The 27,542-nt window shown below is 41.0% G+C and overlaps 1 protein-coding gene across 1 annotated transcript in view; it reads right to left on the bottom strand.

Moving 5' to 3' along the window:
- Ser (protein serrate) overlaps nt 1-27,542 on the bottom strand; it is a 337,260-nt gene that overhangs the window by 5,539 nt on the left and 304,179 nt on the right. The window contains exons 9-16 of the mRNA XM_071692678.1: nt 13,975-14,088; nt 8,720-8,926; nt 8,199-8,329; nt 7,574-7,724; nt 3,703-3,861; nt 1,514-1,627; nt 679-878; nt 171-195 (exon numbers count right to left, since the gene is read on the bottom strand). Of these exons, the coding sequence (XP_071548779.1) occupies nt 171-195; nt 679-878; nt 1,514-1,627; nt 3,703-3,861; nt 7,574-7,724; nt 8,199-8,329; nt 8,720-8,926; nt 13,975-14,088 (1,101 nt within the window). The remainder of the gene's footprint in view (nt 1-170; nt 196-678; nt 879-1,513; nt 1,628-3,702; nt 3,862-7,573; nt 7,725-8,198; nt 8,330-8,719; nt 8,927-13,974; nt 14,089-27,542) is intronic.

Below are 27,542 nucleotides of genomic sequence, written 5' to 3'. Positions count from 1 at the left end.
GAGGATTGTATCATCATGGGAACAAGAGACGGGAGGATTGTATCATCATGGGAACAAGAGACGGGAGGATTGTATCATCATGGGAACAAGAGACGGGAGGATTGTATCATCATGGGAACAAGAGACGGGAGGATTGTATCATCATGGGAACAAGAGACGGGAGGACTTACGGATCTGACAGGTGGTTCCCTTCCACTCGTGAGACGGGAGGATTGTATCATCATGGGAACAAGAGACGGGAGGATTGTATCATCATGGGAACAAGAGACGGGAGGATTGTATCATCATGGGAACAAGAGACGGGAGGATTGTATCATCATGGGAACAAGAGACGGGAGGATTGTATCATCATGGGAACAAGAGACGGGAGGATTGTATCATCATGGGAACAAGAGACGGGAGGATTGTATCATCATGGGAACAAGAGACGGGAGGATTGTATCATCATGGGAACAAGAGACGGGAGGATTGTATCATCATGGGAACAAGAGACGGGAGGATTGTATCATCATGGGAACAAGAGACGGGAGGATTGTATCATCATGGGAACAAGAGACGGGAGGATTGTACCATCATGGGAACAAGAGACGGGAGGATTGTATCATCATGGGAACAAGAGACGGGAGGATTGTATCATCATGGGAACAAGAGACGGGAGGATTGTATCATCATGGGAACAAGAGACGGGAGGATTGTATCATCATGGGAACAAGAGACGCAGGTGCCGCCGTGCTGACAGGTGCTGGCGTCACAGTGTGAGGAGGTGGAGGAGCAGGTGCGGCCCTTCCAACCCTCCCGACACCTGCAGGTGAAGTCGGTGATGCCGTCGATGCATGTGGCGTTGTTACGACAAGGCTGGTCAGCACACTCGTCCACATCTGCAGCAGGAGAGACTCAACAAATACTGCCACACTTTAACAATGACCTCAATATCCTTACAAGTTATCACAGGAGATGGTGCATCTACAAACTATTGGGTGTACATAGTAGTGCAGGACGGATGGCTCAGGTAGGATGGGGCGGGTGTGGGTGGTTGGGGCAGGATGGATGGGTGTGGGTGATTGGGGCAGGACGGAATGGTGTGGGTGGTTAGGGCAGGACGGATGGGTGTGGGTGCTTGGGGCAAGACGGACAGGTGTGGTTGTTTCGTGCAGGACCAGCCTGCTCCTACCACTGGCTGGGTCATGACCAGCCTGCTCCTACCACTGGCTGGGTCATGACCAGCCTGCTCCTACCACTGGTTGGGTCATGACCTGCCCGCTCCTACCACTGGTTGGGTCATGACCAGCCTGCTCCTACCACTGGTTGGGTCATGACCAGCCTGCTCCTACCACTGGTTGGGTCATGACCAGCCTGCTCCTACCACTGGTTGGGTCATGACCAGCCTGCTCCTACCACTGGTTGGGTCATGACCAGCCTGCTCCTACCACTGGTTGGGTCATGACCAGCCTGCTCTTACCCTAGCTGGGTCATGATCAGCTAGACTAAGTTAGAGGGAATGTGACTCACTTACCTAAGTTACAGAGTGGACCCTCCCAACCTGGGTCACACACACACTGGAACCCGTTCACCAGGTCGACGCATGTACCACCGTTCATACACGGGTAGGATTCGCAGTCGTTCTCATCTACAAAAGAGCAGAAAGAATAAAGTAGTACATGACTTGTGAATATCCATGAGTTCAGATGGTACAAATCAAGTTTTCTACAAGATCACTGCACTACAGACTGGTCTACAACATTGCCCAGATCAGTGAACTACACACACACACACACACACCCATACCCACAGGTCGTGATCCACCATATCCATGGGTCGTAATCCATTGTATCCATGGGTCGTGATCCACCATATCCATGGGTCGTGATCCATTGTATCCATGGGTCGTGATCCATTATATCCACTGGTTCGTGATCCACTATATCCATAGGTCATGATCCATTATATCCATGGGTCGTGATCCGCAATATCCATGGGTCGTGATACATTGTATCCATGGGTCGTGATCCATTATGTCCATGGGTCGTGATCCAGTATATCCATGGGTCGTGATCCATTGTATCCATGGGTCGTAATCCATTACATCCACGGGTCGTGATCCACTCTATCCACGGGTCGTGATCCATTGTATCCATGGGTCGTAATCCACTACATCAATGGTTCGTGATCCACTATATCCACGGGTCGTGATCCACTATATTCACGGGTCGTGATCCACTATATCCATGGGTCGTGATCCACTATATCCACGGATTATGATCCACTATATCCACGGGTTGTGATCCACTATATCCACAGATAGTGATCCACTACATCCATGGGTCGTGATCCATTATATCCATGGGTCGTGATCCACTATATCCATTGGCCGTGATCCACTAAATCCATGGGTCGTGATCCACTATATCCACGGGTCGTGATCCACTATATCCACTGGTCGTGATCCACTATATCCACGGATTATGATCCACTATATCCACGGGTTGTGATCCACTATATCCACAGGTCGTGATCAACAATATCCACGGATTGTGTTCCACTATATCCACGGGTCGTGATCCACTATCCACGAGTCGTGATACACTATAACCATGGGTTGTGATCCACTATATTCACGGGTTGTGATCCACTATATCCACAGTTCGTGATCCACTATATCCATGCGTCATGATCCATTATATCCATGGGTCGTGATCCACTATATCCATGGGTCTTGATCATTTTATCCATGGGTTGTGATCCACTGTATCCATGGGTCGTGATACATTATATCCACGGGTTGTAATCCATTATATCCATGGGTCGTGATTCACTAAATCCATGGGTTATGATCCACTATATCCATGGGTCGTGATCCACTATAACCACGGGTCATGATCCACTTTATCCATTGGTCGTGATCCACTGAGTCCATGGATCATGATCCACTATATCCATTCGTCGTGATCCACTATATCCACGGATCATGATCCACTACATCCACGGGTCGTGATCCGCTATATCCATGGGTTGTGATTCATTATATCCATGGGTCATGATCCACTACATCAATGGGTCATGATCCACTACATCCACGGGTCGTGATCCACTATTCCACGGGTCATGATCCACTACTTCCTCGGGTCGTGATCCACTATATCCATGGGTTGTGATCCACTATATCCACGGGTCATGATCCACTACATCCACGGGTCGTGATACACTATATCCATGGGTTGTGATCCATTATATCCATGGGTCATGATCCACTACATCCATTGGTCATGATCCACTACATCCATGGCCGTGATCCACTATATCCATGGGTTGTGATCCACTATATCCACGGGTCATGATCCACTACATCCACAGGTCATGATCCACTACATCCATGGCCGTGATCCACTATATCCATGGGTTGTGATGCACTGCATCCATGGGTTGTGATCCACTATATCCATGGGTTGTGATCCACTAGATCCACGGCTCGTGATCCACTATATCCATGGGTTGTGATCCATAAGTTCCACGGGTTGTGATCCACTATATCCATGGGTTGTGATCCACTATATCCATGGGTTGTGATCCACTATATCCATGAGTTGTGAGCTACTAAATCCATGGTACAGGTCCGCCAGATGTCAAGAAAATTATTCTATATTGATTAATGAGATGATAGTGGTGGGCAACCATATGTAATATATTTATTGATGATATACTTACTGATGTGGCAATACTGTCCAGTGAAGCCTGGATCACACACGCAGGAGAAGGCGCCCTCGGCGTGGCTGACGCAGCGGCCGTGTCTACCACAGATGTTGGAGGGCAGCAGGAGGACAGAGCCAGACTCCTGTGGCGCCGGTACTGTACAGCTGTCCACCACTGTGGGCAAGGAGAGGGGGTTAGAACCAGAGAACAGTGGGGGATGACGTATACCCACCAGGTAACGGGTACATAAGGATAGTACATTTACATCATCCATCCACTCTTGTATTATAATTCTGCTACACACACACACACACACACACCTCATATATATATATATATTTTTTTTTTATACGATTCGCCATTTCCCGCGTTTGCGAGGTAGCGTTAAGAACAGAGGACTGGGCCTTAGAGGGAAAATCCTCACCTGGCCCCCTTCTCTGTTCCTTCTTTTTTGGGAAAAAAAAAAAAAAAACGAGAGGGGAGGATTTCCAGCCACCCGCTCCCTCCCCTTTTAGTCGCCTTCTACGACACGCAGGGAATACGTGGGAAGTATTCTTTCTCCCCTATCCCCAGGGATACCTCATATATATATATATATATATATATATATATATATATATATATATATATATATATATATATTACAAATTACAGATGTATAAGTTTGTTGAGTATTCCTGGGAAATTATATGGGAGGGTATTGATTGAGAGGGTGAAGGCATATACAGAGCATCAGATTGAGGAAGAGCAGTGTGTTTTCAGAAGTGGTAGAGGATGTGTAGATCAGGTGTTTGCTTTGAAGAATGTATGTGAGGAAGAAAATCAAACGGATTTGTATGTAGCATTTATAGATCTGGAGAAGGCATATGATAGAGTTGATAGAGATGCTCTGTGGAAGGTAGTAAGAATATATGGTGTGGGAGGTAGTTTTTAGAAGCAGTGAGAAGTTTTTATCGAGGATGTAAGGCATGTGTACGTGTAGGAAGAGAGGAAAGTGATTGGTTCTCAGTGAATGTAGGTTTGCGGCAGGGGTGTGTGATGTCTCCATGGTTGTTTAATTTGTTTATGGATGGGGTTGTTAGGGAGGTGAATGCAAGAGTTTTGGAAAGAGGGGCAAGTATGCAGTCTGTTGTGGATGAAAGAGCTTGGAAAGTGAGTCAGTTGTTGTTCGCTGATGATACAGCGCCGGTGGCTGATTCGGGTGAAAAACTGCAGAAGTTGGTGACTGAGTTTGGTAAAGTGTGTGAAAGAAGAAAGTTGAGGGTAAATGTGAATAAGAGAAAGGTTATTAGGTACAGTAGGGTTGAGGGACAAGTCAATTGGGAGGCAAGTTTGAATGGAGAAAAACTGGAGGAAGTGAAGTGTTTTAGATATTTGGGAGTGGATGTGGCAGCGGATGGAACCATGGAAGCGGAAGTGAGTCACAGGGTGGGGGAGGGGGCGAAAGTTCTGGGTGTGTGGATGTCCTTGTTTTGGTAGACACAGGGTAAAGATGGTGGTTGGGTGGGTGTCCTTGTTCTGGTAGATACAGGGAAAACATGGTGGGTGGGTGTCCTTGTTCTGGTAGATACAGGGCAAACATGGTGAGTGGTGGGTGTTGTTATTCTGGTAGATATAGGGTAAAAATGGTGGGTCGGTGGGTGTTCTTGTTCTGGTAGATACAGGGTAAACATGGTGGGTGGGTGGGTGTCCTTGTTCTGGTAGATACAGGGTAAACATGGTGGGTGGGTGGGTGTCCTTGTTCTGGTAGATACAGGGTAAACATGGTGGGTGGGTGGGTGTTCTTGTTCTGGTAGATACAGGGTAAACATGGTGGGTGGGTGGGTGTCCTTGTTCTGGTAGATACAGGGTAAACTTGGTGGGTGGGTGGGTGTTCTTTTTTTGGTAGATACAGGGTAAACATGGTGGGTGGGTGGGTGTTCTTGTTCTGGTAGATACAGGGTAAACATGGTGGGTGGGTGGGTGTCCTTGTTCTGGTAGATACAGGGTAAACATGGTGGGTGGGTGGGTGTTCTTTTTTTGGTAGATACAGGGTAAACATGGTGGGTGGGTGGGTGTCCTTGTTCTGGTAGATACAGGGTAAACATGGTGGGTGGGTGGGTGTTCTTGTTCTGGTAGATACAGGGTAAACATGGTGGGTGGGTGGGTGTTCTTGTTCTGGTAGATACAGGGTAAACTTGGTGGGTGGGTGGGTATTCTTGTTCTGGTTGATATAATGTGAACATATTGTAGGTTGTTGATTATTATGAGAAGTAAAAAATGAGGAAGATATGACAAGTTAGAGGTGATTAAGATATGAGAAGTAAGAGGTGAGGAAGATATGAGAAGTAAGAAATGAGGAAGATATGAGAAGTAAAAGGTGAGGAGGATATGAGAAGTAAGAAATGAGGAAGATTTGAGAAGTAAGAGGTGAGGAAGATATGAGAAGTAAGAGATGAGAAGTAAGAGGTGAGGAAGATATGAGAAGTAAGAGATGAGGAAGATATGAGAAGTAAGAAATGAGGAAGATATGAGAAGTAAGAGGTGAGGAAGATATGAGAAGTAAGAGATGAGGAAGATATGAAAAGTAAGAAATGAGGAAGATATGAGAAGTAAGAGGTGAGGAAGATATGAGAAGTAAGAGATGAGGAAGATATGAGAGGTAAGAGGTGAGGAAGATATGAGAAGTAAGAAATGAGGAAGATATGAGAAGTAAGAGATGTGGAAGATATGAGAGGTAAGTGTCAGTGGGGAGGGACAAGTAAATATGTACTACATAAAGGGACGTTTGTTGAGTAAAGTTGTGGAGGAGGATGAGTTATAGACACGAGTAATGTGCAATACAGCTGGTGAGTAATGTGCAATACAGCTGGTGAATAATGTGCAATACAGCTGGTGAGTAATGTGCAATACAGCTGGTGAGTAATGTGCAATACAGCTGGTGAATAATGTGCAACACAGCTGGTGAGTAATGTGCAATACAGTTGGTGAGTAATGTGCAATACAGCTGGTGAGTAATGTGCAATACAGCTGGTGAGTAATGTGCAATACAGTTGGAGTAATGTGCAATACAGCTGGTGAGTAATGTGCAATACAGCTGGTGAATAATGTGCAACACAGCTGGTGAGTAATGTGCAATACAGTTGGTGAGTAATGTGCAATACAGTTGGTGAGTAATGTGCAATACAGCTGGTGAGTAATGTGCAATACAGCTGGTGAGTAATGTGCAATACAGCTGGTGAGTAATGTGCAGTACAGTTGGTGAGTAATGTGCAATACAGTTGGTGAGTAATGTGCAATACAGCTGGTGAGTAATGTGCAATACAGCTGGTGAATAATGTGCAATACAGTTGGAGTAATGTGCAATACAGCTGGTGAATAATGTGCAATACAGTTGGTGAGTAATGTGCAATACAGCTGGTGAATAATGTGCAATACAGCTGGTGAATAATGTGCAATACAGTTGGTGAGTAATGTGCAATACAGCTGGTGAGTAATGTGCAATACAGCTGGTGAATAATGTGCAATACAGTTGGTGAGTAATGTGCAATACAGCTGGTGAATAATGTGCAATACAGCTGGTGAATAATGTGCAATACAGTTGGTGAGTAATGTGCAATACAGCTGGTGAATAATGTGCAATACAGCTGGTGAATAATGTGCAATACAGTTGGTGAGTAATGTGCAATACAGCTGGTGAGTAATGTGCAATACAGCTGGTGAGTAATGTGCAATACAGCTGGTGAGTAATGTGCAATACAGCTGGTGAGTAATGTGCAATACAGCTGGTGAGTAATGTGCAATACAGTTGGTGAGTAATGTGCAATACAGCTGGTGAGTAATGTGCAATACAGCTGGTGAGTAATGTGCAATACAGCTGGTGAGTAAATGCGGATGAGTTGGTTACCTTGGCATGGTGGTTGTGTGCAGGCTGGCCTGGGTTGGGAGCAGTTCTTGCCTCCCCATCCCTCGGGGCAGTGACAGTAATAGTCAGCTTGGGTGTTGATGCACGGAGCACTGTTCTCACATGGGTTCGGGTTACATAGGTCGATATCCATCTGTAGTAACATGACACAACACAACCTTTAATAACCTTATGCTGCTAACACAACACCCACCCACCCACCTACCTACCCACCCAATAAATCATAATAAATGTTAACATTAAATGATATCTATATATAATCACAATTTATCATGCTTCGAGGGAGCTCAGTGATGGTACGATAAGTTATGAGTGTTGAAAGTAGATTACCGGAGTACTAAGGCAAGTCTCTCTCGACCCAACCAGAAGAAATACATAGGGAGACCGACCATTGGGAGGGAGAGATATAGGGAGGTAGGGAGAGATGTAGGGAGGGAGGGAGAGATGTAGGGAGGGAGGGAGAGATATAGGGAGGGAGGAAGAGACGTAGGGAGGGAGGGAGAGGGAGAGATGTAGGGAGGGAGGGAGGGAGAGATGTAGGGAGGGAGGGAGAGATGTCGGGGGGGAGGGAGGGTGAGATGTATGGTGAAGGTAGCAGGAGACTGACCTCACACTGAAGACCGGAGTAACCCACGGGGCAGATACAGCGGTAGTGACCCACCAGGTCCACACACTCCCCACCGTTGTTACCACAGGGGCCGCTCGCGCACTCATCTATGTTTGTCTCACAGTCCCGACCTGAGGCACAGATAACACCACTCATACCTTATACTGCCCTACCAGGCTGTATCATATATTAGTGTATACCTGATACCTTATACTGCCCTACCAGGCTGTATCATATATTAGTGTATACCTGATACCTTATACTGCCCTACCAGGCTGTATCATATATTAGTGTATACCTGATACCTTATACTGCCCTACCAGGCTGTATCATATATTAGTGTATACCTGATACCTTATACTGCCCTACGAGGCTATATCATGTATATGTCTTATAATGGTCGTTTCAGATGGTTATGTGCCATATGTCATACATGGTACCTATGACGTAGTAATATACAGGAAGATGATTATAAGAAAGTTGTGTGGTGATGAGGGAGGGGGTCAGTCTGAGGTACTTACCAGTGTATCCCAGAGAGCAGGCGCAGTGGTAGTCGTCTACCAGGTCGATGCATGTGGCACCGTTCACACACTGGCCTCGGCAGTCGTTCAGGTTAATGTCGCAGTTCTTACCTTCCCATCCGTTACGACATCGGCACTCGTAGTCGCCCTCCAGGTTGACGCACGACACCGCGTTGATGCACGGTCGCCCCTGGCACTCATCCGAGTCTGGGGAGGCAGGCCACCGTCAGTGTCATGTGAACAGAGATGAGGCACAGCATGTCAAGCGAGGCTACGACACGTTCTCTCTCTATTACCCACGATCTTCCATGATACTGTTACTTACCTACCGTTACTGTGGGAGGGTACCATCACAATGATACTGTTACTTACCCACCATTATTGTGGGAGGGTACCACCACAATGATACTGTTACCTACCGTTACTGTGGGAGGGTACCACCACAATGATACTGTTACTTACCTACCGTTACTGTGGGAGGGTACCACCACAATGATACTGTTACTTACCTACCGTTACTGTGGGAGGGTACCACCACTATGATACTGTTACTTACCTACCATTACTGTGGCAGGGTACCACCATAGTCATGAGACAGAATCAACTCGAAAACTGAAACATTATCACCAAGCAAGTTGTAAATAAAATAAATATATTTAGTAAATCTCATAATGATAATAATAATAATAATAATAATAATAATAATAGTAATAATAATAATAATAATAATAATAATAATAATAATAATAATAATAATAATAAGTAATAATAATAATAATGATAATAATGATAATAACAATAATAACGTTTGCCTTAAAGACTGTGAGAAATACTTAAAGAAACAGGGGGATTTGTATGGGGCATTTATGGTTTTGGAGAAGGTCTTATGGTGTAGGAACAAAGCTGCTACAAGAGGAGAGGAAGGTTTTTATCATAAGTGTAGGACGTGCGTGTGTGTGTGTGTACCAGTAGGAAGAAAGGGGAGCGAGTGGTTGGTCTGCAGCAAGTGTGTATGAGCGAGTATTCAGTCCTAATGGGAGGCGAGGAGTCAGTTGTTTGCTTTTGATAAAGCACAGTCTGCAGATTCGAGTGAAAAACTGCAGAAGTTGGTGACAAAGTCTTGACGGGGAAATGAAGAGAGGAAGTTGAAGTAACTATAAGTAAAAGTAAAGTTATTAAGTTTACCAGGGTAGTTAGTTGGGGTGTGAGTTTGAAAAGAGAAAATTTGGAGGAATTGAAATGTTTTACATGCCCGGGAATGGACATTACAGGAAATAGAACCATGGTAGCGAGAGAGCGAAGGTTCCGGTAGCACTAAAGAATGTGTGGAAAGAGAGTTGGGGTGAGAGAATATCATTAAATTTTAGGGGGAATAGAAAGATGTTTTGAAAGGAGGTAAATAAAGTGCGTAAGACAGAACAAACGGGAACATCGGAGAAGGGGGGGCTAATGGGGAGGTAATAACAAGTAGTGGTGAAGTGAGGAGGAGGAGTGAGTGTTTTGAAGGTTTGTTGAATGTGTTTGATGATGGAGTGGCAGATGTAGTGTGTTTTGGCTGAGGTGGTGTGCGAAGTTAGAGGATCAGGGAGAATGGTTTGGTAAACAGAGAAGAGGTGGTGAAAGCTTTGCGGAAGATGAAAGCCGGCAAGGCGGCGGGTTTGGATGGTATTGCAGTGGAATTTATATATAAAAAAAAAAGGGAGTGACTGTGTTGTTGATTGGTTGGTACGGATATTCAATGTATGTATGGTTCATGATGAAGTGCCTGAGGATTGGCGGAATGCATGCATAGTGCCATTGTACAAAGGCAAAGGGGATAAAGGTGAATGTTCGAATTACAGAGGCATAAGTTTGTTGAGTATTCTTGGGAAATTTTATGGGAGGGTATTAAATGAGAGAGTAAAGGCATGTACAGAGCATCGGATTGGGGAAGAGCAGTGTGGTTTCAGAAGTGGTAGAGGATTTGTGGATCAGGTGTTTGCTTTGAAGAATGTATGTTAGAAATACCTAGAAAAACAAATGGATTTGTATGTAGCATTTATGGAGCTGGAGAATGCATATAATAGGGTTGATAGAGATGCTTTGTGGAAGGTATTAAGAGTATTTGGTGTGGGAGGTAAGTTGCTCGAAGCAGTCAAAAGTTTTTACCAAGGATGTAAGGCATGTGAGCGAGTAGGAAGAGCGGAAAGTGATTGTTCCCAGTGAATGTCAGTTTGCGGCAGGGGTGCATGATGCTCCACTGTTGTTTGATTTGTTTATGGATGGGGTTGTTAGGGAGGTGAATCCAAGAGTTTTGGAGAGAGGGGCAAGTATGAGAGGGCTTGGAAAGTGAGTCAGTTGTTGTTCATTGATAATACAGCGATAGTAGCTGATTCGAGTGAGAAACTGCAGAGGTTGGTGACTGAGTTTGGTAAAGTGTGTGACAGAAGAAAGCTGCGAGTAAATGTGAATAAGAGCAAGATTATTAGAAGTAGGGTTGAGAAACAAGTTAATTGGGAGGTAAGTTTGAATGTAGAAAAATTGGAGGAAGTGAAGTGTTTTAGATATCTGGGAGTGAATTTAGCAGCGGATGGAACCATGGACGCGGAAGTGAGTCACAGGGTTGGGAAGGGGGCGAAGGTTCTAGGAGCGTTGAAGAATGTGTGGAAGACGAGAACGTTATGTAGGAGAGCAAAAATGGGTATGGTTGAAAGAATAGTGGTTCCTACAATGTTATATGGTTACAAGGCATGGGCTATAGATAGGGTTGTGCGGAGGAGGGTGGATGTGTTGGAAACGAAATGTTTGAGGACAATATGTGGTTTGAGGTGGTTTGATCGAGTAAGTATTGAAAGGGTAAGAGAGATATGTTTTGATAAAGAGAATGTGGTTGAGAGAGCAGAAGAGAGTGTGTTGAAATGATTTGGTCACATGGAGAGAATGAGTGAGGAAAGATTGAAAAAGAGGATATATGTGTCAGAGGTGGAGGGAACAAGGAGAAGCGGGAGACCAAATTGGAGGTGGAAGGTTGAAGTGAAAAAGATTATGAGTGATCGGGGCCTGAACATGCAGGAGGGTGAAAGGCATGCAAGGAATAGAGTGAACTGGAACGATGTGGTATACCGGGGTTGACGTGCTGTCAATGGATTGAACCAGGGCATGTGAAGCGTCTGGGGTAAACCATGGAAAGTTTTGTGGGGCCTGGACGTGAAAAGGGAGCTGTGGTTTCGGTGCATTACACATGACAGCTAGAGACTGTGAACGAATGTGGCCTTTGTTGTCTCTTCCTAGCGCTACCTCGCGGGGGGGGGGGGGGGGGTGCTATTTCATTTGTGGCGGGGTGGCGACGGAAATGGATGAAGGCAGTAAGCATGAATGTGTACATGTGTATATGTCTGTATATGTATATGTATGTATACGTTGAAATGTATAGGTTTGTATATGTTCGTATGTGGGCGTTTATGTATTACATACATGTGTATGTGGGTGGGTTGGGCCATTCTTTCGTCTGTTGTGTTGACACTTGATGGCGTACTGATAGATGTGTTGTGATGAGTGCAGGTGTAGTAATGATAGATGGGCTGTGATGAGTGGAGGTGTAGTAATGATAGATGTGTTGTGATGAGTGCAGGTGTAGTAGTGATAGATGTGTTGTGATGAGTGCAGGTGTAGTGATTATAGATGTGTTGTGATGAGTGCAGGTGTAGTGATTATAGATGTGTTGTGATGAGTGCAGGTGTAGTGATTATAGATGTGTTGTGATGAGTGCAGGTGTAGTGATTATAGATGTGTTGTGATGAGTGCAGGTGTAGTGATTATAGATGTGTTGTGATGAGTGCAGGTGTAGTAATGATAGATGTGTTGTGATGAGTGCAGGTGTAGTGATTATAGATGTGTTGTGATGAGTGCAGGTGTAGTAATGATAGATGTGTTGTGATGAGTCCAGGTGTAGTGATTATAGATGTGTTGTGATGAGTGCAGGTGTAGTGATTATAGATGTGTTGTGATGAGTGCAGGTGTAGTGATTATAGATGTGTTGTGATGAGTGCAGGTGTAGTGATTATAGATGTGTTGTGGTGAGTGCAGGTGTAGTGATTATAGATGTGTTGTGATGAGTGCAGGTGTAGTGATTATAGATGTGTTGTGATGAGTGCAGGTGTAGTGATTATAGATGTGTTGTGATGAGTCCAGGTGTAGTGATTATAGATGTGTTGTGATGAGTGCAGGTGTAGTGATTATAGATGTGTTGTGATGAGTGTAGGTGTAGTAATGATAGATGTGTTGTGATGAGTGCAGGTGTAGTGATTATAGATGTGTTGTGATGAGTGCAGGTGTAGTGATTATAGATGTGTTGTGATGAGTGCAGGTGTAGTGATTATAGATGTGTTGTGGTGAGTGCAGGTGTAGTGATTATAGATGTGTTGTGATGAGTGCAGGTGTAGTGATTATAGATGTGTTGTGATGAGTGCAGGTGTAGTGATTATAGATGTGTTGTGATGAGTGCAGGTGTAGTAATGATAGATGTGTTGTGATGAGTGCAGGTGTAGTGATTATAGATGTGTTGTGATGAGTGTAGGTGTAGTAATGATAGATGTGTTGTGATGAGTGCAGGTGTAGTGATTATAGATGTGTTGTGATGAGTGCAGGTGTAGTAATGATAGATGTGTTGTGATGAGTGCAGGTGTAGTGATTATAGATGTGTTGTGATGAGTGCAGGTGTAGTGATTATAGATGTGTTGTGATGAGTGCAGGTGTAGTGATTATAGATGTGATGTGATGAGTGCAGGTGTAGTGATTATAGATGTGTTGTGATGAGTGCAGGTGTAGTGATTATAGATGTGTTGTGATGAGTGCAGGTGTAGTAATGATAGATGTGTTGTGATGAGTGCAGGTGTAGTGATTATAGATGTGATGTGATGAGTGCAGGTGTAGTGATTATAGATGTGTTGTGATGAGTGCAGGTGTAGTGATTATAGATGTGATGTGATGAGTGCAGGTGTAGTGATTATAGATGTGTTGTGATGAGTGCAGGTGTAGTGATTATAGATGTGATGTGATGAGTGCAGGTGTAGTGATTATAGATGTGTTGTGATGAGTGCAGGTGTAGTGATTATAGATGTGTTGTGATGAGTGCAGGTGTAGTGATTATAGATGTGTTGTGATGAGTGCAGGTGTAGTGATTATAGATGTGTTGTGATGAGTGCAGGTGTAGTGATTATAGATGTGATGTGATGAGTGCAGGTGTAGTGAGCAAGTTGTGGTATAGTGGTACTTACCAAACTGACAAGTGTTGCCTTCCCAACCCTGGGTACAGTTACAGGTGAAGCCGTTCACACGGTCTTGACAGGTGCCACCATGTTCACACGGGAGCGACGCGCATTCGTCCACATCTGTAGGATGGATATATTGGGGTCAGAGGTCAATGATCACATCTGGTAAGGTAACAACAACGCGCCAGACAACAGAAGACATAATACAGTTATTACCAGTAGATATATGAAGAAGTTAGTCAAGCGTTATGCTAAGATCAGTCTACAGTCGACGACATAACTCACTCTCACTCACTCCACATATTATATGTACAATAATTGATCTTAAACCTTTACACTTTTCTCCTTCACAAATACTATAAGGACATATTTACCCCCACAATGGACGACACAAAGATGGAATATGTCTTCAGGTGTTCAAGATAGTTTACTTTCCAACATTGTAAACTTCAAGTATAATCTCATTAGGGAGTAAACTGTCATTATGAGTGTAGTACAAAGTGGATATGTCCAGTGTGGCATGTTAACCCGGTGCACGTGTTGGCCAAGGTATGATGTTAACCCGGTGCACGTGTTGGCCAAGGTATGATGTTAACTCGGTGCACGTGTTGGTATAGGTATGATGGTGTGGTCCGCTCCCCTCCCACCTGCTGGTACACAGGCTTCCCATGTGTTTTAATGCCTCACAGGAAGGAATGATGACCTACCTACACATACGTCACATACATCATCATACACAAGAATTGTCATAATGCTTTACGCATTATGGTCATTATGATCATTATGTTTCCTGTGTTGGCTCGTCTGCTGTTATGTTGCCAGCGTTCAAACTTGAGAGAAGTGTTACACCTCTGGTGACAACCATGTTACCATGAGGGTTCATCATTACTACACCAGAGGCTGGCCTGCTGTTGACCTTGTTTAACCAGTCGCAGTAGTAAGTAGTAGTAGGTCAGCCTGGGTCAGGACAGAGGCAGCAGCCTCCCTCATGACTGACTAACAAGTGTTAACCTCTCAACGTTGACCGACCACGTCAAGTACCACAACTTGTCAAGTCTCGCTAAACATGACAATTTCTTATTCACCATTATCATTATTACTACACTTCCATCCATAACAAATATCGTGGCACAAACTGTAGTCTTCCAAATATCGTGGTACAGCTTACAATCTTCATACCGGGTCAAATATCGTGGTACAGCTTACAATCTTCATACCGGGTCAAATATCGTGGTACAGCTTACAATCTTCATACCGGGTCAAATATCGTGGTACAGCTTACAATCTTCATACCAGGTCAAATATCGTGGTACAGCTTACAATCTTCATACCAGGTCAAATATCGTGGTACAGCTTACAATCTTCATACCAGGTCAAATATCGTGGTACAGCTTACAATCTTCATACCAGGTCAAATATCGTGGTACAGCTTACAATCTTCATACCAGGTCAAATATCGTGGTACAGCTTACAATCTTCATACCAGGTCAAATATCGTGGTACAGCTTACAATCTTCATATCAGGTCAAATCTTACGGTGTGTTAGTGTGTGTGTGTACGTAGGTCGTGTTCTTTTCTTGTAATGTGTCCTGGCATAATTTTAGTTCAATGATTCTTGCCAAATTTTACGACATTGATATTTGTATTGAAGTATATACTACGGTCGATCTTACGGGGTGGCTCCAACATTATCATAATGCTTGTGATATTTTATTTGAGCAAAAGTTAGGTTGTAACATGTGATGTGAGAGATAGTACAAGTGATAGGTAATAGTTATAAGGATGACTTATTAGAACTAAGAAACTAAAATCCGGACCATCTTCAGATATACACACGACTTGTCAATCATAATTAACGGTAAACATGATTAACTTATGAAAAGCCTTCCTTCCTTACAAATGACTCAGGCAAGATTATAGCCATTGACGAAGTTGTGAAGTTAGCTTAGCTCGTATCATGCTCCTGGACTTAAATGCTTTAGCATTCTCCAGGGGCATCATGGCTCAGTAGTATAATGATCCAGAAATATCATGCTTTAGAAGTATCATGCTACAGTACTATCATGAATCAGTACTATCATGCTCCCTTTGTATGATGATCCAGTGGTATCACTCTCCAGGACTATAATGCTCTGGTAGTATTATGCTTCAGTAGTATAATTTTCCAGTACTGTCATGCTCCGGTAGTATTATACTTCATTAGTATCATACTCCAGTATCATAATACTCTAGTGTTCCATTAGTATAATGTTTAGTAGTATAAAGGTCCAGTAGTACCATGCTTCAGTAGTATAATGCTCCGTTAGTATAAAATTTCAGTAGTATAATGCTCTAGTTGTATCATGCTTCAGTAATATGATGTTCCACGAGTATCATGCTTAAGTAGTATAATGCTTTAATCGTGTAAAGCTTCAGTAGTATAATACTCCAGTAGTATCATGCTTCAGTAGTATAATATTCCGGTAGTGTCATGCTTCAATAGTATAGTGTTGAATTATCATGCTTCAGTAGTATAACGCTCCAGCATTATCATGCTTCAGAAGTAGCATGCTCCAATAGTATAAAACTTCAGTAGTATAAAGCTCCGGTAGTATAAAGCTTCAGTAGTATGGTGCTTTAGTAGCATAATGTTCCAGCAGTATCATGCTTCAGTAGTATAATCCACCAGTAGTATCATACTTCAGTAGTAGAATGCTTCGGTGGTATAAAGCTTGAAAAGTATAATGCTCCTGTAATATCATGCTTCAGTAGTATAATGTTCCAGTAGTATCATGCTTCAGTAGTATAATGTTCCAGTAGTATCATGCTTCAGTAGTAGCATGCTACAGTAGTATCATGCTTCAGTAGTAGCATGCTCCAGTAGTATAAATCTTTAGTAGTGTAATACTCCAGTAGTATCATGCTTCAGTAGTAGCATGCTACAGTAGTATAAATCTTTAGTAGTGTAATACTCCAGTAGTATCATGCTTCAGTAGTAGCATGCTACAGTAGTATAAATCTTTAGTAGTGTAATACTCCAGTAGTATCATGCTTCAGTAGTAGCATGCTACAGTAGTATCATGCTTCAGTAGTAGCATGCTCCAGTAGCATCATGCTTCAGTAGTAGCATGCTCCAGTAGTATAAATCTTTAGTAGTGTAATACTCCAGTAGTATCATGCTTCAGTAGTAGCATGCTCCAGTAATATCATGCTTCAGTAGTAGCATGCTCCAGTAGTATAAATCTTTAGTCGTGTAATACTCCAGTAGTATCATGCTTCAGTAGTAGCATGCTACAGTAGTATAAATCTTTAGTAGTGTAATACTCCAGTAGTATCATGCTTCAGTAGTAGCATGCTCCAGTAGTATCATGCTTCAGTAGTAGCATGCTCCAGTAGTATAAATCTTTAGTAGTGTAATACTCCAGTAGTATCATGCTTCAGTAGTAGCATGCTACAGTAGTATCATGCTTCAGTAGTATAATGTTTCAATAGTATCATTCTTCAGTAGTACATTGTTCCAGTAGTATAATGCTTCAGAAATATAATACTCCAGTAGTATCATGCTTCAGTAGTATGATGCTCCAGTAGTATGCTTCAGTAGTACCAATGTCCAGTAATATGAAGCTTCAGTAATATAAAGCTCCAGTAATATAAAGCTTCAGTAGTTTAACGCTCCAGTAGTACCATGCTTCAGTAGTATAATCTTCCAACAGTATCCTGCTTCAGTAGTATAATGCTCCAGTAGTATCTCGCTTCAGTAGCATAATGCTCCAGTAGTATCATGCTTTAGTAATATAATGCACCAGTGGTATCAGACGTCAGTAGTATCATGCTCCAGTACTACAAAGCCTCATCAGTATAATACTTCAGTAGTATCATGCTTCAGTAGTAGCATGCTACAGTAGTATCATGCTTCAGTAGTAGCATGCTCCAGTAGTATAATACTCCAGTAGTATCATGCTTCAGTAGTATAATGTTTCTGTAGTATCATTCTTCAGTAGTACATTGTTCCATTAGTATCATGCTTCAGTAGTATAATGTTCCTGTAGTATAATGCTTCAGTAGCACAAAGCCTCAGTAGTATAATACTCCAGTAGTATCATCCTTCAGTGGTAGTATGCTCCAGCAGTATAAAGCCTCAGTAAAGTTCCTGCAATTTCATGCTTCATTAGTATAATACTCCTTAGTATAATGCTTCAGTAGTATAACGCCTCAGTAGTAAAATGTTCCAGCAATATCATGCTTCAGTAGTATAATGCTCTAGTAGTATAAAGCTTCAGTATTATTATACTCTAGTAGTATCATGCTTCATTAGTAACACGCCCCACAAGTATCATGCTTCAGTAATAGCATGCTCCGGCAGTATAAAGCGTCAGTAGTGTAATGTCCCAACAATACCATGTTTTAGTAGTATAATGCTCCAGTAGTGTAAAACGTCAGTAATACAATACTCCAGAAGTATCGTGCATCAGTAGTAGCATGCTCCAATTGTATATAGCCTCAGTAGTATAATGTTCCAGAAATATCATGCTTCAGTTGTATAATGCTCATGTAGTATAGATTCAGTAGTATAATGTTCCAGCAGTATCATGCTTCAGTAGTATAATGTTCTATTGGTATCATGCTTCAGTAGTATAACGCTCCAGTTGCATCATGCTTCAGTAGTGTAATGCTCCAGCAGTATAAAGCTTCATTAGGATAATGCTCCAGTAGTACCATGCTTCAGTAATATAAAGCTCCAGTAGTACCATGCTTCAGTAATATAAAGCTCCAGTAGTATAAAGCTTCAGTAGTATAATGCTCCTGTAGTATCATGCTTCAGTAGTATAATGCTCCAGTACTATCATGCTCCAGTAGTATAGAAAGCCTCAGTAGTATTATGCTCCAGTAGTACCATGCTTTAGTGATATAATGCTCCTGTAGTATAAAGTTTCATTAGTATAATACTTCAATGTTATCATGCTTCAGTAGAAGCATACTCCAGTAGTATAATGTTCCAATGGTATCATGCTTCAGTAGAATTATAATCCAGTAGTATCATACTTCAGTTGTATAATATTCCATCACCATCATGCTTTAATAGTATAATATTCCAGTGGTACCATGTTCAGTAGTATAATGTTCCAGTAGTATCATGCTTCAGTAGTATAGTGCTCCAGTAGTATGGAACTTCAGTAATATAATGCTCTAGTAGTATAAAGCTTTAGTAGTATAAGGCTTTAATGGTACCATGCTTCAGTAGTATAATGCTCCAGTAGTATCATGCTTCAGTGGTAGCATGCTCCAAGAGTATAAAGCTCCAGTAGTAAAAAGCTTCAGTAGTACCAGCATGCTTCAGTAATATCATAGTCTAGTAGTATAACGCTTTAGTAGTATAATATTCCAGGTGTATCATGCTTCAGTAGTATAATGCTCCAGTAGTTTCATGCTTCAGAAGTATCATGCTCCACTAGTATAAAGCTCCAGTAGTATAATGCTTCAGTGGTAGCATCCTCCAGTAGTATAATGCTCCGGTAGTATAATACTCCAGTAATGTAATGCTCCAGTAGTATAATGCTCGTGCTATAATGCTCCAGTGGTGTCAAGCTTCAGTAATATCATGATCTAGTAGTATAAAGCTTAAGTAGCATAATTCTTCCGTAGTATCAAGCTTCAGTAGTAGCATGCTCCAAGAGTATAAAGCTCCAGTTGTATAATGCTTCAGTAGTACCATGATTCAGTAATATAATGATCCAATAGTATAATGCTCCAGTAGTATTATGTTTCAGTAGTAGCATAATCCAGTAGTATATAGCTTCAGTAGCATAATGTTCCAGCTGTATCGAGCTTTAGTCGTGTAATGCTCCTGTAGTTTCATGCTTCAGTAGTATCATGCTCCAGTAGTATAAAGCTCCAGTAGTATAATGCCTCAGTAGTAGAATGCTCCAGTAGTATAATGCTCTAGCAGTATAATACTCCAGTAGTATAATGCTCCAGTAGTATAATGCTCCTGCTATATTGCTCCAGTGGTATCATGCTTCAGTAATATCATGCTCCAGTAGTATGAAGATTTAGTAGTAGTATGCTCCAGTAGTATAATTCTTCTGTAGTATCATGCTTTAGTAGTATCATCATATTTTAGTACTATAATGCTTCAATAGACCCTAAAGTTGCTGTTTTTTGTGAGTAACCTTCCTGTTTTTCTATAGAAACTTCATCAGTTTATCATTATGCTTCACTAGGAATCAGTTTATACACGTACTGGAACCTTTGTGTGTGGTTAGGTAAAACCTCAGCACTAGGTCAGGTTCCTATACAATATCTGCTGGTGTATATATATATATATATATATATATATATATATATATATATATATATATATATATATATATATATATATATAAAACACATGATACTTATGTCTTTACCAACGCGTGAGTCATATCTTCTTGACCGGTAACGTGTTGCATGTTAACTGCCGAAAAGCTCTTAGATCGCACGGAAAATATTACCGTTACTGTTTACATGAGTTAGTGAGCCTTGAAAGGATCGGGGAATTTATATTGTTTGTTCCACAGTATGGTAGCCTAAAGCTTTTAACAAACGATATTCAGTTGTAATGCGAGCGTAAGATTGCCGCCTCTCAGTACAACACATCCGTGTAAGGTATTGATCCTGATATGTGAGTATAAGTGAGTGGGAGGCAGGAGCTGTTCCAGTGCAGTAATGACACTGACGAGTTATTCAACAACTACAAAGTCCTGACCACGATTACCAAGACCTGCTAATATATGCTGGTGTGCCCTCCAGTTGTGGTGTGGTCTGCCGTTGTCAGCTGTAGTGTGGGTAAGGGCTGTGGTGTCGGTATGGGTTGTGGTGTGGGTAAGGGCTGTGGTGTGGGTAAGGGCTTTGGTGTGGATAAGGGCTCTGGTGTTGGTAAGGGCTGTGGTGTGGGTAAGGGTTATGGTGTCGGTAAGGACTGTGGTATGGTTACACTATCAATTACAAGACAAATAATCATAATACACTACCAAACACGAGACATATGATCATAATACACTACCAAACACTAGACAAATGATCATAATACACTACCAAACACAAGACAAATGATCATAATACACTACCAAACACAAGACAAATGATCATAATACACTACCAAACAAACACAAGACAATTGGTTATAATACACTACCAAACAAACACAAGACAAATGATCATAATACACTACCAAACTAACACAAGACAAATGATCATAATACACTACCAAACAAACACAAGACAAATGATCATAATACACTACCAAACACAAGACAAATGATCATAATACACTACCAAACACTAGACAAATGATCATAATACACTACCAAACACTAGACAAATGATCATAATACACTACCAAACACAAGACAAATGATCATAATACACTACCAAACACAAGACAAATGATCATAATACACTACCAAACAAACACAAGACAATTGGTTATAATACACTACCAAACAAACACAAGACAAATGATCATAATACACTACCAAACACTAGACAAATAATCATAATACACTACCAAACGCAAGGCAAATGATCATAATACACTACCAAACAAACACAAGACAAATGATCATAATACACTACCAAACAAACACAAGACAAATGATCATAATACACTACCAAACAAACACAAGACAAATGATCATAATACACTACCAAACAAACACAAGACAAATGGTTATAATACACTACCAAACAAACACAAGACAAATGATCATAATACACTACCAAACAAACACAAGACAGATGATCATAATACACTACCAAACACAAGGCAAATGATCATAATACACTACCAAACAAACACAAGACAAATGATCATAATACACTACCAACAAACACAAGACAAATGATCATAATACACTACCAAACACTAGACAAATGATCATAATACACTACCAAACAAACACAAGACAAATGGTCATAATACACTACCAAACACAAGGCAAATGATCATAATACACTACCAAACAAACACAAGACAAATGATCATAATACACTACCAACAAACACAAGACAGATGATCATAATACACTACCAAACACTAGACAAATGATCATAATACACTACCAAACACAAGACAAATGATCATAATACACTACCAAACAAACACAAGACAAATGATCATAATACACTACCAAACACTAGACAAATAATCATAATATTATACTTTTTTTTTTATTATACTTTGTCGCTGTCTCCCGCGTTTGCGAGGTAGCGCAAGGAAACAGACGAAAGAAATGGCCCAACCCACCCCCATACACATGTATATACATACGTCCACACACGCAAATATACATACCTACACAGCTTTCCATGGTTTACCCCAGACGCTTCACATGCCTTGATTCAATCCACTGACAGCACGTCAACCCCGGTATACCACATCGCTCCAATTCACTCTATTCCTTGCCCTCCTTTCACCCTCCTGCATGTTCAGGCCCCGATCACACAAAATCTTTTTCACTCCATCTTTCCACCTCCAATTTGGTCTCCCTCTTCTCCTCGTTCCCTCCACCTCCGACACATATATCCTCTTGGTCAATCTTTCCTCACTCATTCTCTCCATGTGCCCAAACCACTTCAAAACACCCTCTTCTGCTCTCTCAACCACGCTCTTTTTATTTCCACACATCTCTCTTACCCTTACGTTACTCACTCGATCAAACCACCTCACACCACACATTGTCCTCAAACATCTCATTTCCAGCACATCCACCCTCCTGCGCACAACTCTATCCATAGCCCACGCCTCGCAACCATACAACATTGTTGGAACCTCTATTCCTTCAAACATACCCATTTTTGCTTTCCGAGATAATGTTCTCGACTTCCACACATTCTTCAATAATCATAATACACTACCAAATACAAGGCAAATGATCATAATACACTACCAACAAACACAAGACAAATGATCATAATACACTACCAACAAACACAAGACAAATGGTTATAATACACTACCAAACAAACACAAGACAAATGATCATAATACACTACCAAACACTAGACAAATGATCATAATACACTACCAAACACTAGACAAATGATCATAATACACTAACAAACACTAGACAAATGATCATAATACACTACCAAACAAACACAAGACAAATAGTCATAATACACTACCAAACACAAGGCAAATGATCATAATACACTACCAAACACAAGGCAAATGATCATAATACACTACCAAACACAAGACAAATGATCATAATACACTACCAAACACAAGGCAAATGATCATAATACACTACCAAACAAACACAAGACAACTGATCATAATACACTACCAAACAAACACAAGACAAATGATCATAATATACTACCAAACAAACACAAGACAAATGGTTATAATACACTACCAAACACAAGACAAATGATCATAATACACTACCAAACAAACACAAGACAAATGGTCATAATACACTACCAAACACTAGACAAATGATCATAATACACTAACAAACACTAGACAAATGATCATAATACACTACCAAACAAACACAAGACAAATAGTCATAATACACTACCAAACACAAGGCAAATGATCATAATACACTACCAAACACAAGGCAAATGATCATAATACACTACCAAACACAAGACAAATGATCATAATACACTACCAAACAAACACAAGACAAATGGTTATAATACACTACTAAACACAAGACAAATGGTCATAATACACTACCAAACACAAGACAGATGATCATAATACACTACCAAACACAAGACAAATGGTCATAATACACTACCAAACACAAGACAAATGATCATAATACACTACCAAACAAACACAAGACAAATGATCATAATACACTACCAAACACAAGACAAATGATCATAATACACTACCAAACAAACACAAGACAAATGGTCATAATACACTACCAAACACAAGACAAATGATCATAATACACTACCAAACAAACACAAGACAAATGATCATAATACACTACCAAACAAACACAAGACAAATGGTTATAATACACTACTAAACACAAGACAAATGGTCATAATACACTACCAAACACAAGACAGATGATCATAATACACTACCAAACACAAGACAAATGGTCATAATACACTACCAAACACAAGACAAATGATCATAATACACTACCAAACAAACACAAGACAAATGATCCTCGTGGTGTAATGACCTGCAGAACAAAGAATGTTAAAGGTCAAATATATTATAATGACCACATCATTAACACCTTCACATGAAACATTCAAACATACGACTCAACATATTACCAACATATCAACTAGTAACACTAACTGTAGCTTATATTGTAGCGTAACATATAACTGTAGCTTGTGTTGTGATAACATATGACTGTAGCTTATGTTGTAACATATAATTGTAGCTTATGTTTAATAGCATATAACTGTAGCTTATGTTGTAAAAACATATGACTGTAGCTGATGTTGTAGTAACCTATGACTGTAGCTTATGTTGTAGTAACATATGACTGTAGCTTATGTTGTAGTAACATATAACTGTAGCTTATGTTGTAGTAACATATGACTGTAGCTAATGTTGTAGTAACATATGACTGTAGCTTATGTTGTAGTAACATATAACTGTAGCTTATGTTGTAGTAACATATAACTGTAGCTTATATTGTCGTAACATATGACAGTAGCTTATGTTGTAGTGTAACATATGACAGTAGCTTATGTTGTAGTAACATATGACTGTAGCTTATGTTGTAGTGTAACGTATGACAGTAGCTTATGTTGTAGTAACATATGACAGTAGCTTATGCTGTAGTAACATATACCTGTAGCTTATGTTGTAGTAACATATGACTGTAGCTTATGTTGTAATGTAACATATACCTGTAGCTTATGTTGTAGTAACATATGACTGTAGCTTATGTTGTAGTAACATATGACAGTAGCTTATGTTGTAGTGTAACATATGACAGTAGCTTATGTTGTAGTAACATATGACTGTAGCTTATGTTGTAGTAACATATGACAGTAGCTTATGTTGTAGTGTAACATATGGCTGTAGCTTATGTTGTAATGTAACATATGACTGTAGCTTATGTTGTAATGTAACATATGACTGTAGCTTATGTTGTAGTAACATATGACTGTAGCTTATGTTGTAGTAACATATGACAGTAGCTTATGTTGTAGTGTAACATATGACAGTAGCTTATGTTGTAGTAACATATGACTGTAGCTTATGTTGAAGTAACATATGACAGTAGCTTATGTTGTAGTGTAACATATGACTGTAGCTTATGTTGTAGTAACATATGACTGTAGCTTATGTTGTAGTAACATATACCTGTAGCTTATGTTGTAGTAACATATGACTGTAGCTTATGTTGTAGTAACATGTATGTTCATCGTGCCAGTGAGGAGAGTGTATGAGGTGGTTCCATCTATAATACACCACATAAGATCAAGGAGAAACCCATTGAACATAGCTTTACAAACATTATGACACGTCCAGCATATTGACACACCATGAAAGCCTGTATGATAACACGTGTGTAGTATAACTAACTGTAGTATAACCGTTATACTACACAGGTGGATGATGAAGGGGTGGGATGTTGGGTGGAGGAGGTGGAGTGAGGCTGATCCCAGGTCTGGTTGCTTGGTTGTGACGTCAGTTAGGTGGTACACCCGACCATGATGATGGTCGGGTGTACCACCAGGAGGGCCACATGTGGCTCCCACGGAGGGTCATGACCCAAGAATTCTAGTAAGGACGTGCACACCAGGGCTGCATCTGACTCCTCACACCTAACCAGGTGCCACTTGGCCAACCCCAGCGGGGCCAGGTTGAGGCCAAGTGGGCACCATGATGGTACGTTGTTGTTGCCCGGACATTGGAGTTCCTCACACACAAGACGAAACGTGAGTCACTCACTTCCTACCACCAGAACATCTCCATGATAAACAATAGTTCTAAATTAACCAATTGTTCTATACTACTCGAGCTAACGGACTATCTGTATATAAGTCTCCACCATCTTGTGTTGATGTTAATGATGCCGTGTGTGGCTGAGGAAAGTTAACAGCAATGTTGACACAGCCGGCCGGCAGGTGACTGGTCACACTGAGCCAGTTATCCACAATCTGTGTTGTTAGTATTTGTTCTGTATCATCTACACCCAAGATAGAGCCGTTGTCAGCCCAGCTAGAATTGTAGATATTGGTGAGGCTACAACATGTTGTAGACACTACTACCTGAGAACATGTCACGTTCCTACATGTTGTAGACATTACTACCTGGTAACGTAAGTCTCGTCCATAACTACATACAGTTCATGGTATATACAGCTGATGCAGTAGTAGTGATGACTGGGAGTAAAATGTTTGTTAATAGTTGTGTAAGATGGTCACTTATAGTGATGATGATGATGGTGATGATGATGATGATGATGATGATTATGATGATGATGATGGTGATGATGATGATGATGATGATGATGATGATGGTGATGATGATGATGATGATTATGATGATGATGATGGTGATGATGATGACGATGATGATGATGATGATGGTGATGATGATGATGATGATGATGATGGTGATGATGTGTATGATGATAATGATGATGATGATGTGTATGATGATAATGATGATGTGTATGATGATAATGATGATGATGATGTGTATGATGATAATGATGATGATGATGTGTATGATGATAATGATGATGATGTGTATGATGATAATGTGTATGATGATAATGACGATGTGTATGATGAGAATGATGATGATGATGATGTGTATGATGAGAATGATGATGATGATGATGTGTGAGATGATTAACATGATGTGTACAGATGATCTTGGTTAATGACTGGCCATCACTGACCATCACATACGTTGGTATATGCTGGGTATGTTACTCCTCTCACATCATCATCATCATCATCACCATCGTCATCATCATCATCACCATCATCATCATCATCACCATCATCATCATCATCATCACCATCATCATCATCATCATCATCATCATCACCATCATCATCATCATCACCATCGTCATCATCATCATCATCATCATCATCATCACCATCATCATCATCATCATCACCATCATCATCATCATCATCACCATCATCATCATCATCACCATCATCATCATCATCATCATCACCATCATCATCATCATCACCACCATCATCATCATCATCACCATCATCATCATCATCACCATCATCATCACCATCATCATCATCATCATCATCATCATCATCACCATCATCATCATCATCACCATCATCATCATCATCACCATCATCATCACCATCATCATCATCACCATCATCATCATCACCATCATCATCATCATCATCATCATCATCACCACCATCATCATCATCATCACCATCATCATCATCATCACCATCACCATCATCATCATCATCACCATCATCATCATCATCATCATCATCATCATCATCACCATCATCATCACCATCATCATCATCATCACCATCATCATCATCACCATCATCATCATCACCATCATCATCACCATCATCATCATCATCACCATCAT

The sequence above is a fragment of the Panulirus ornatus genome, chromosome 53 (genome assembly GCF_036320965.1).
Source record: "Panulirus ornatus isolate Po-2019 chromosome 53, ASM3632096v1, whole genome shotgun sequence".
Taxonomy (NCBI): Eukaryota; Metazoa; Arthropoda; class Malacostraca; order Decapoda; family Palinuridae; genus Panulirus; species Panulirus ornatus.
The sequence above is the reverse complement of the archived record's forward strand: the minus strand, read 5'-3'. Positions and strand labels throughout refer to the sequence as shown.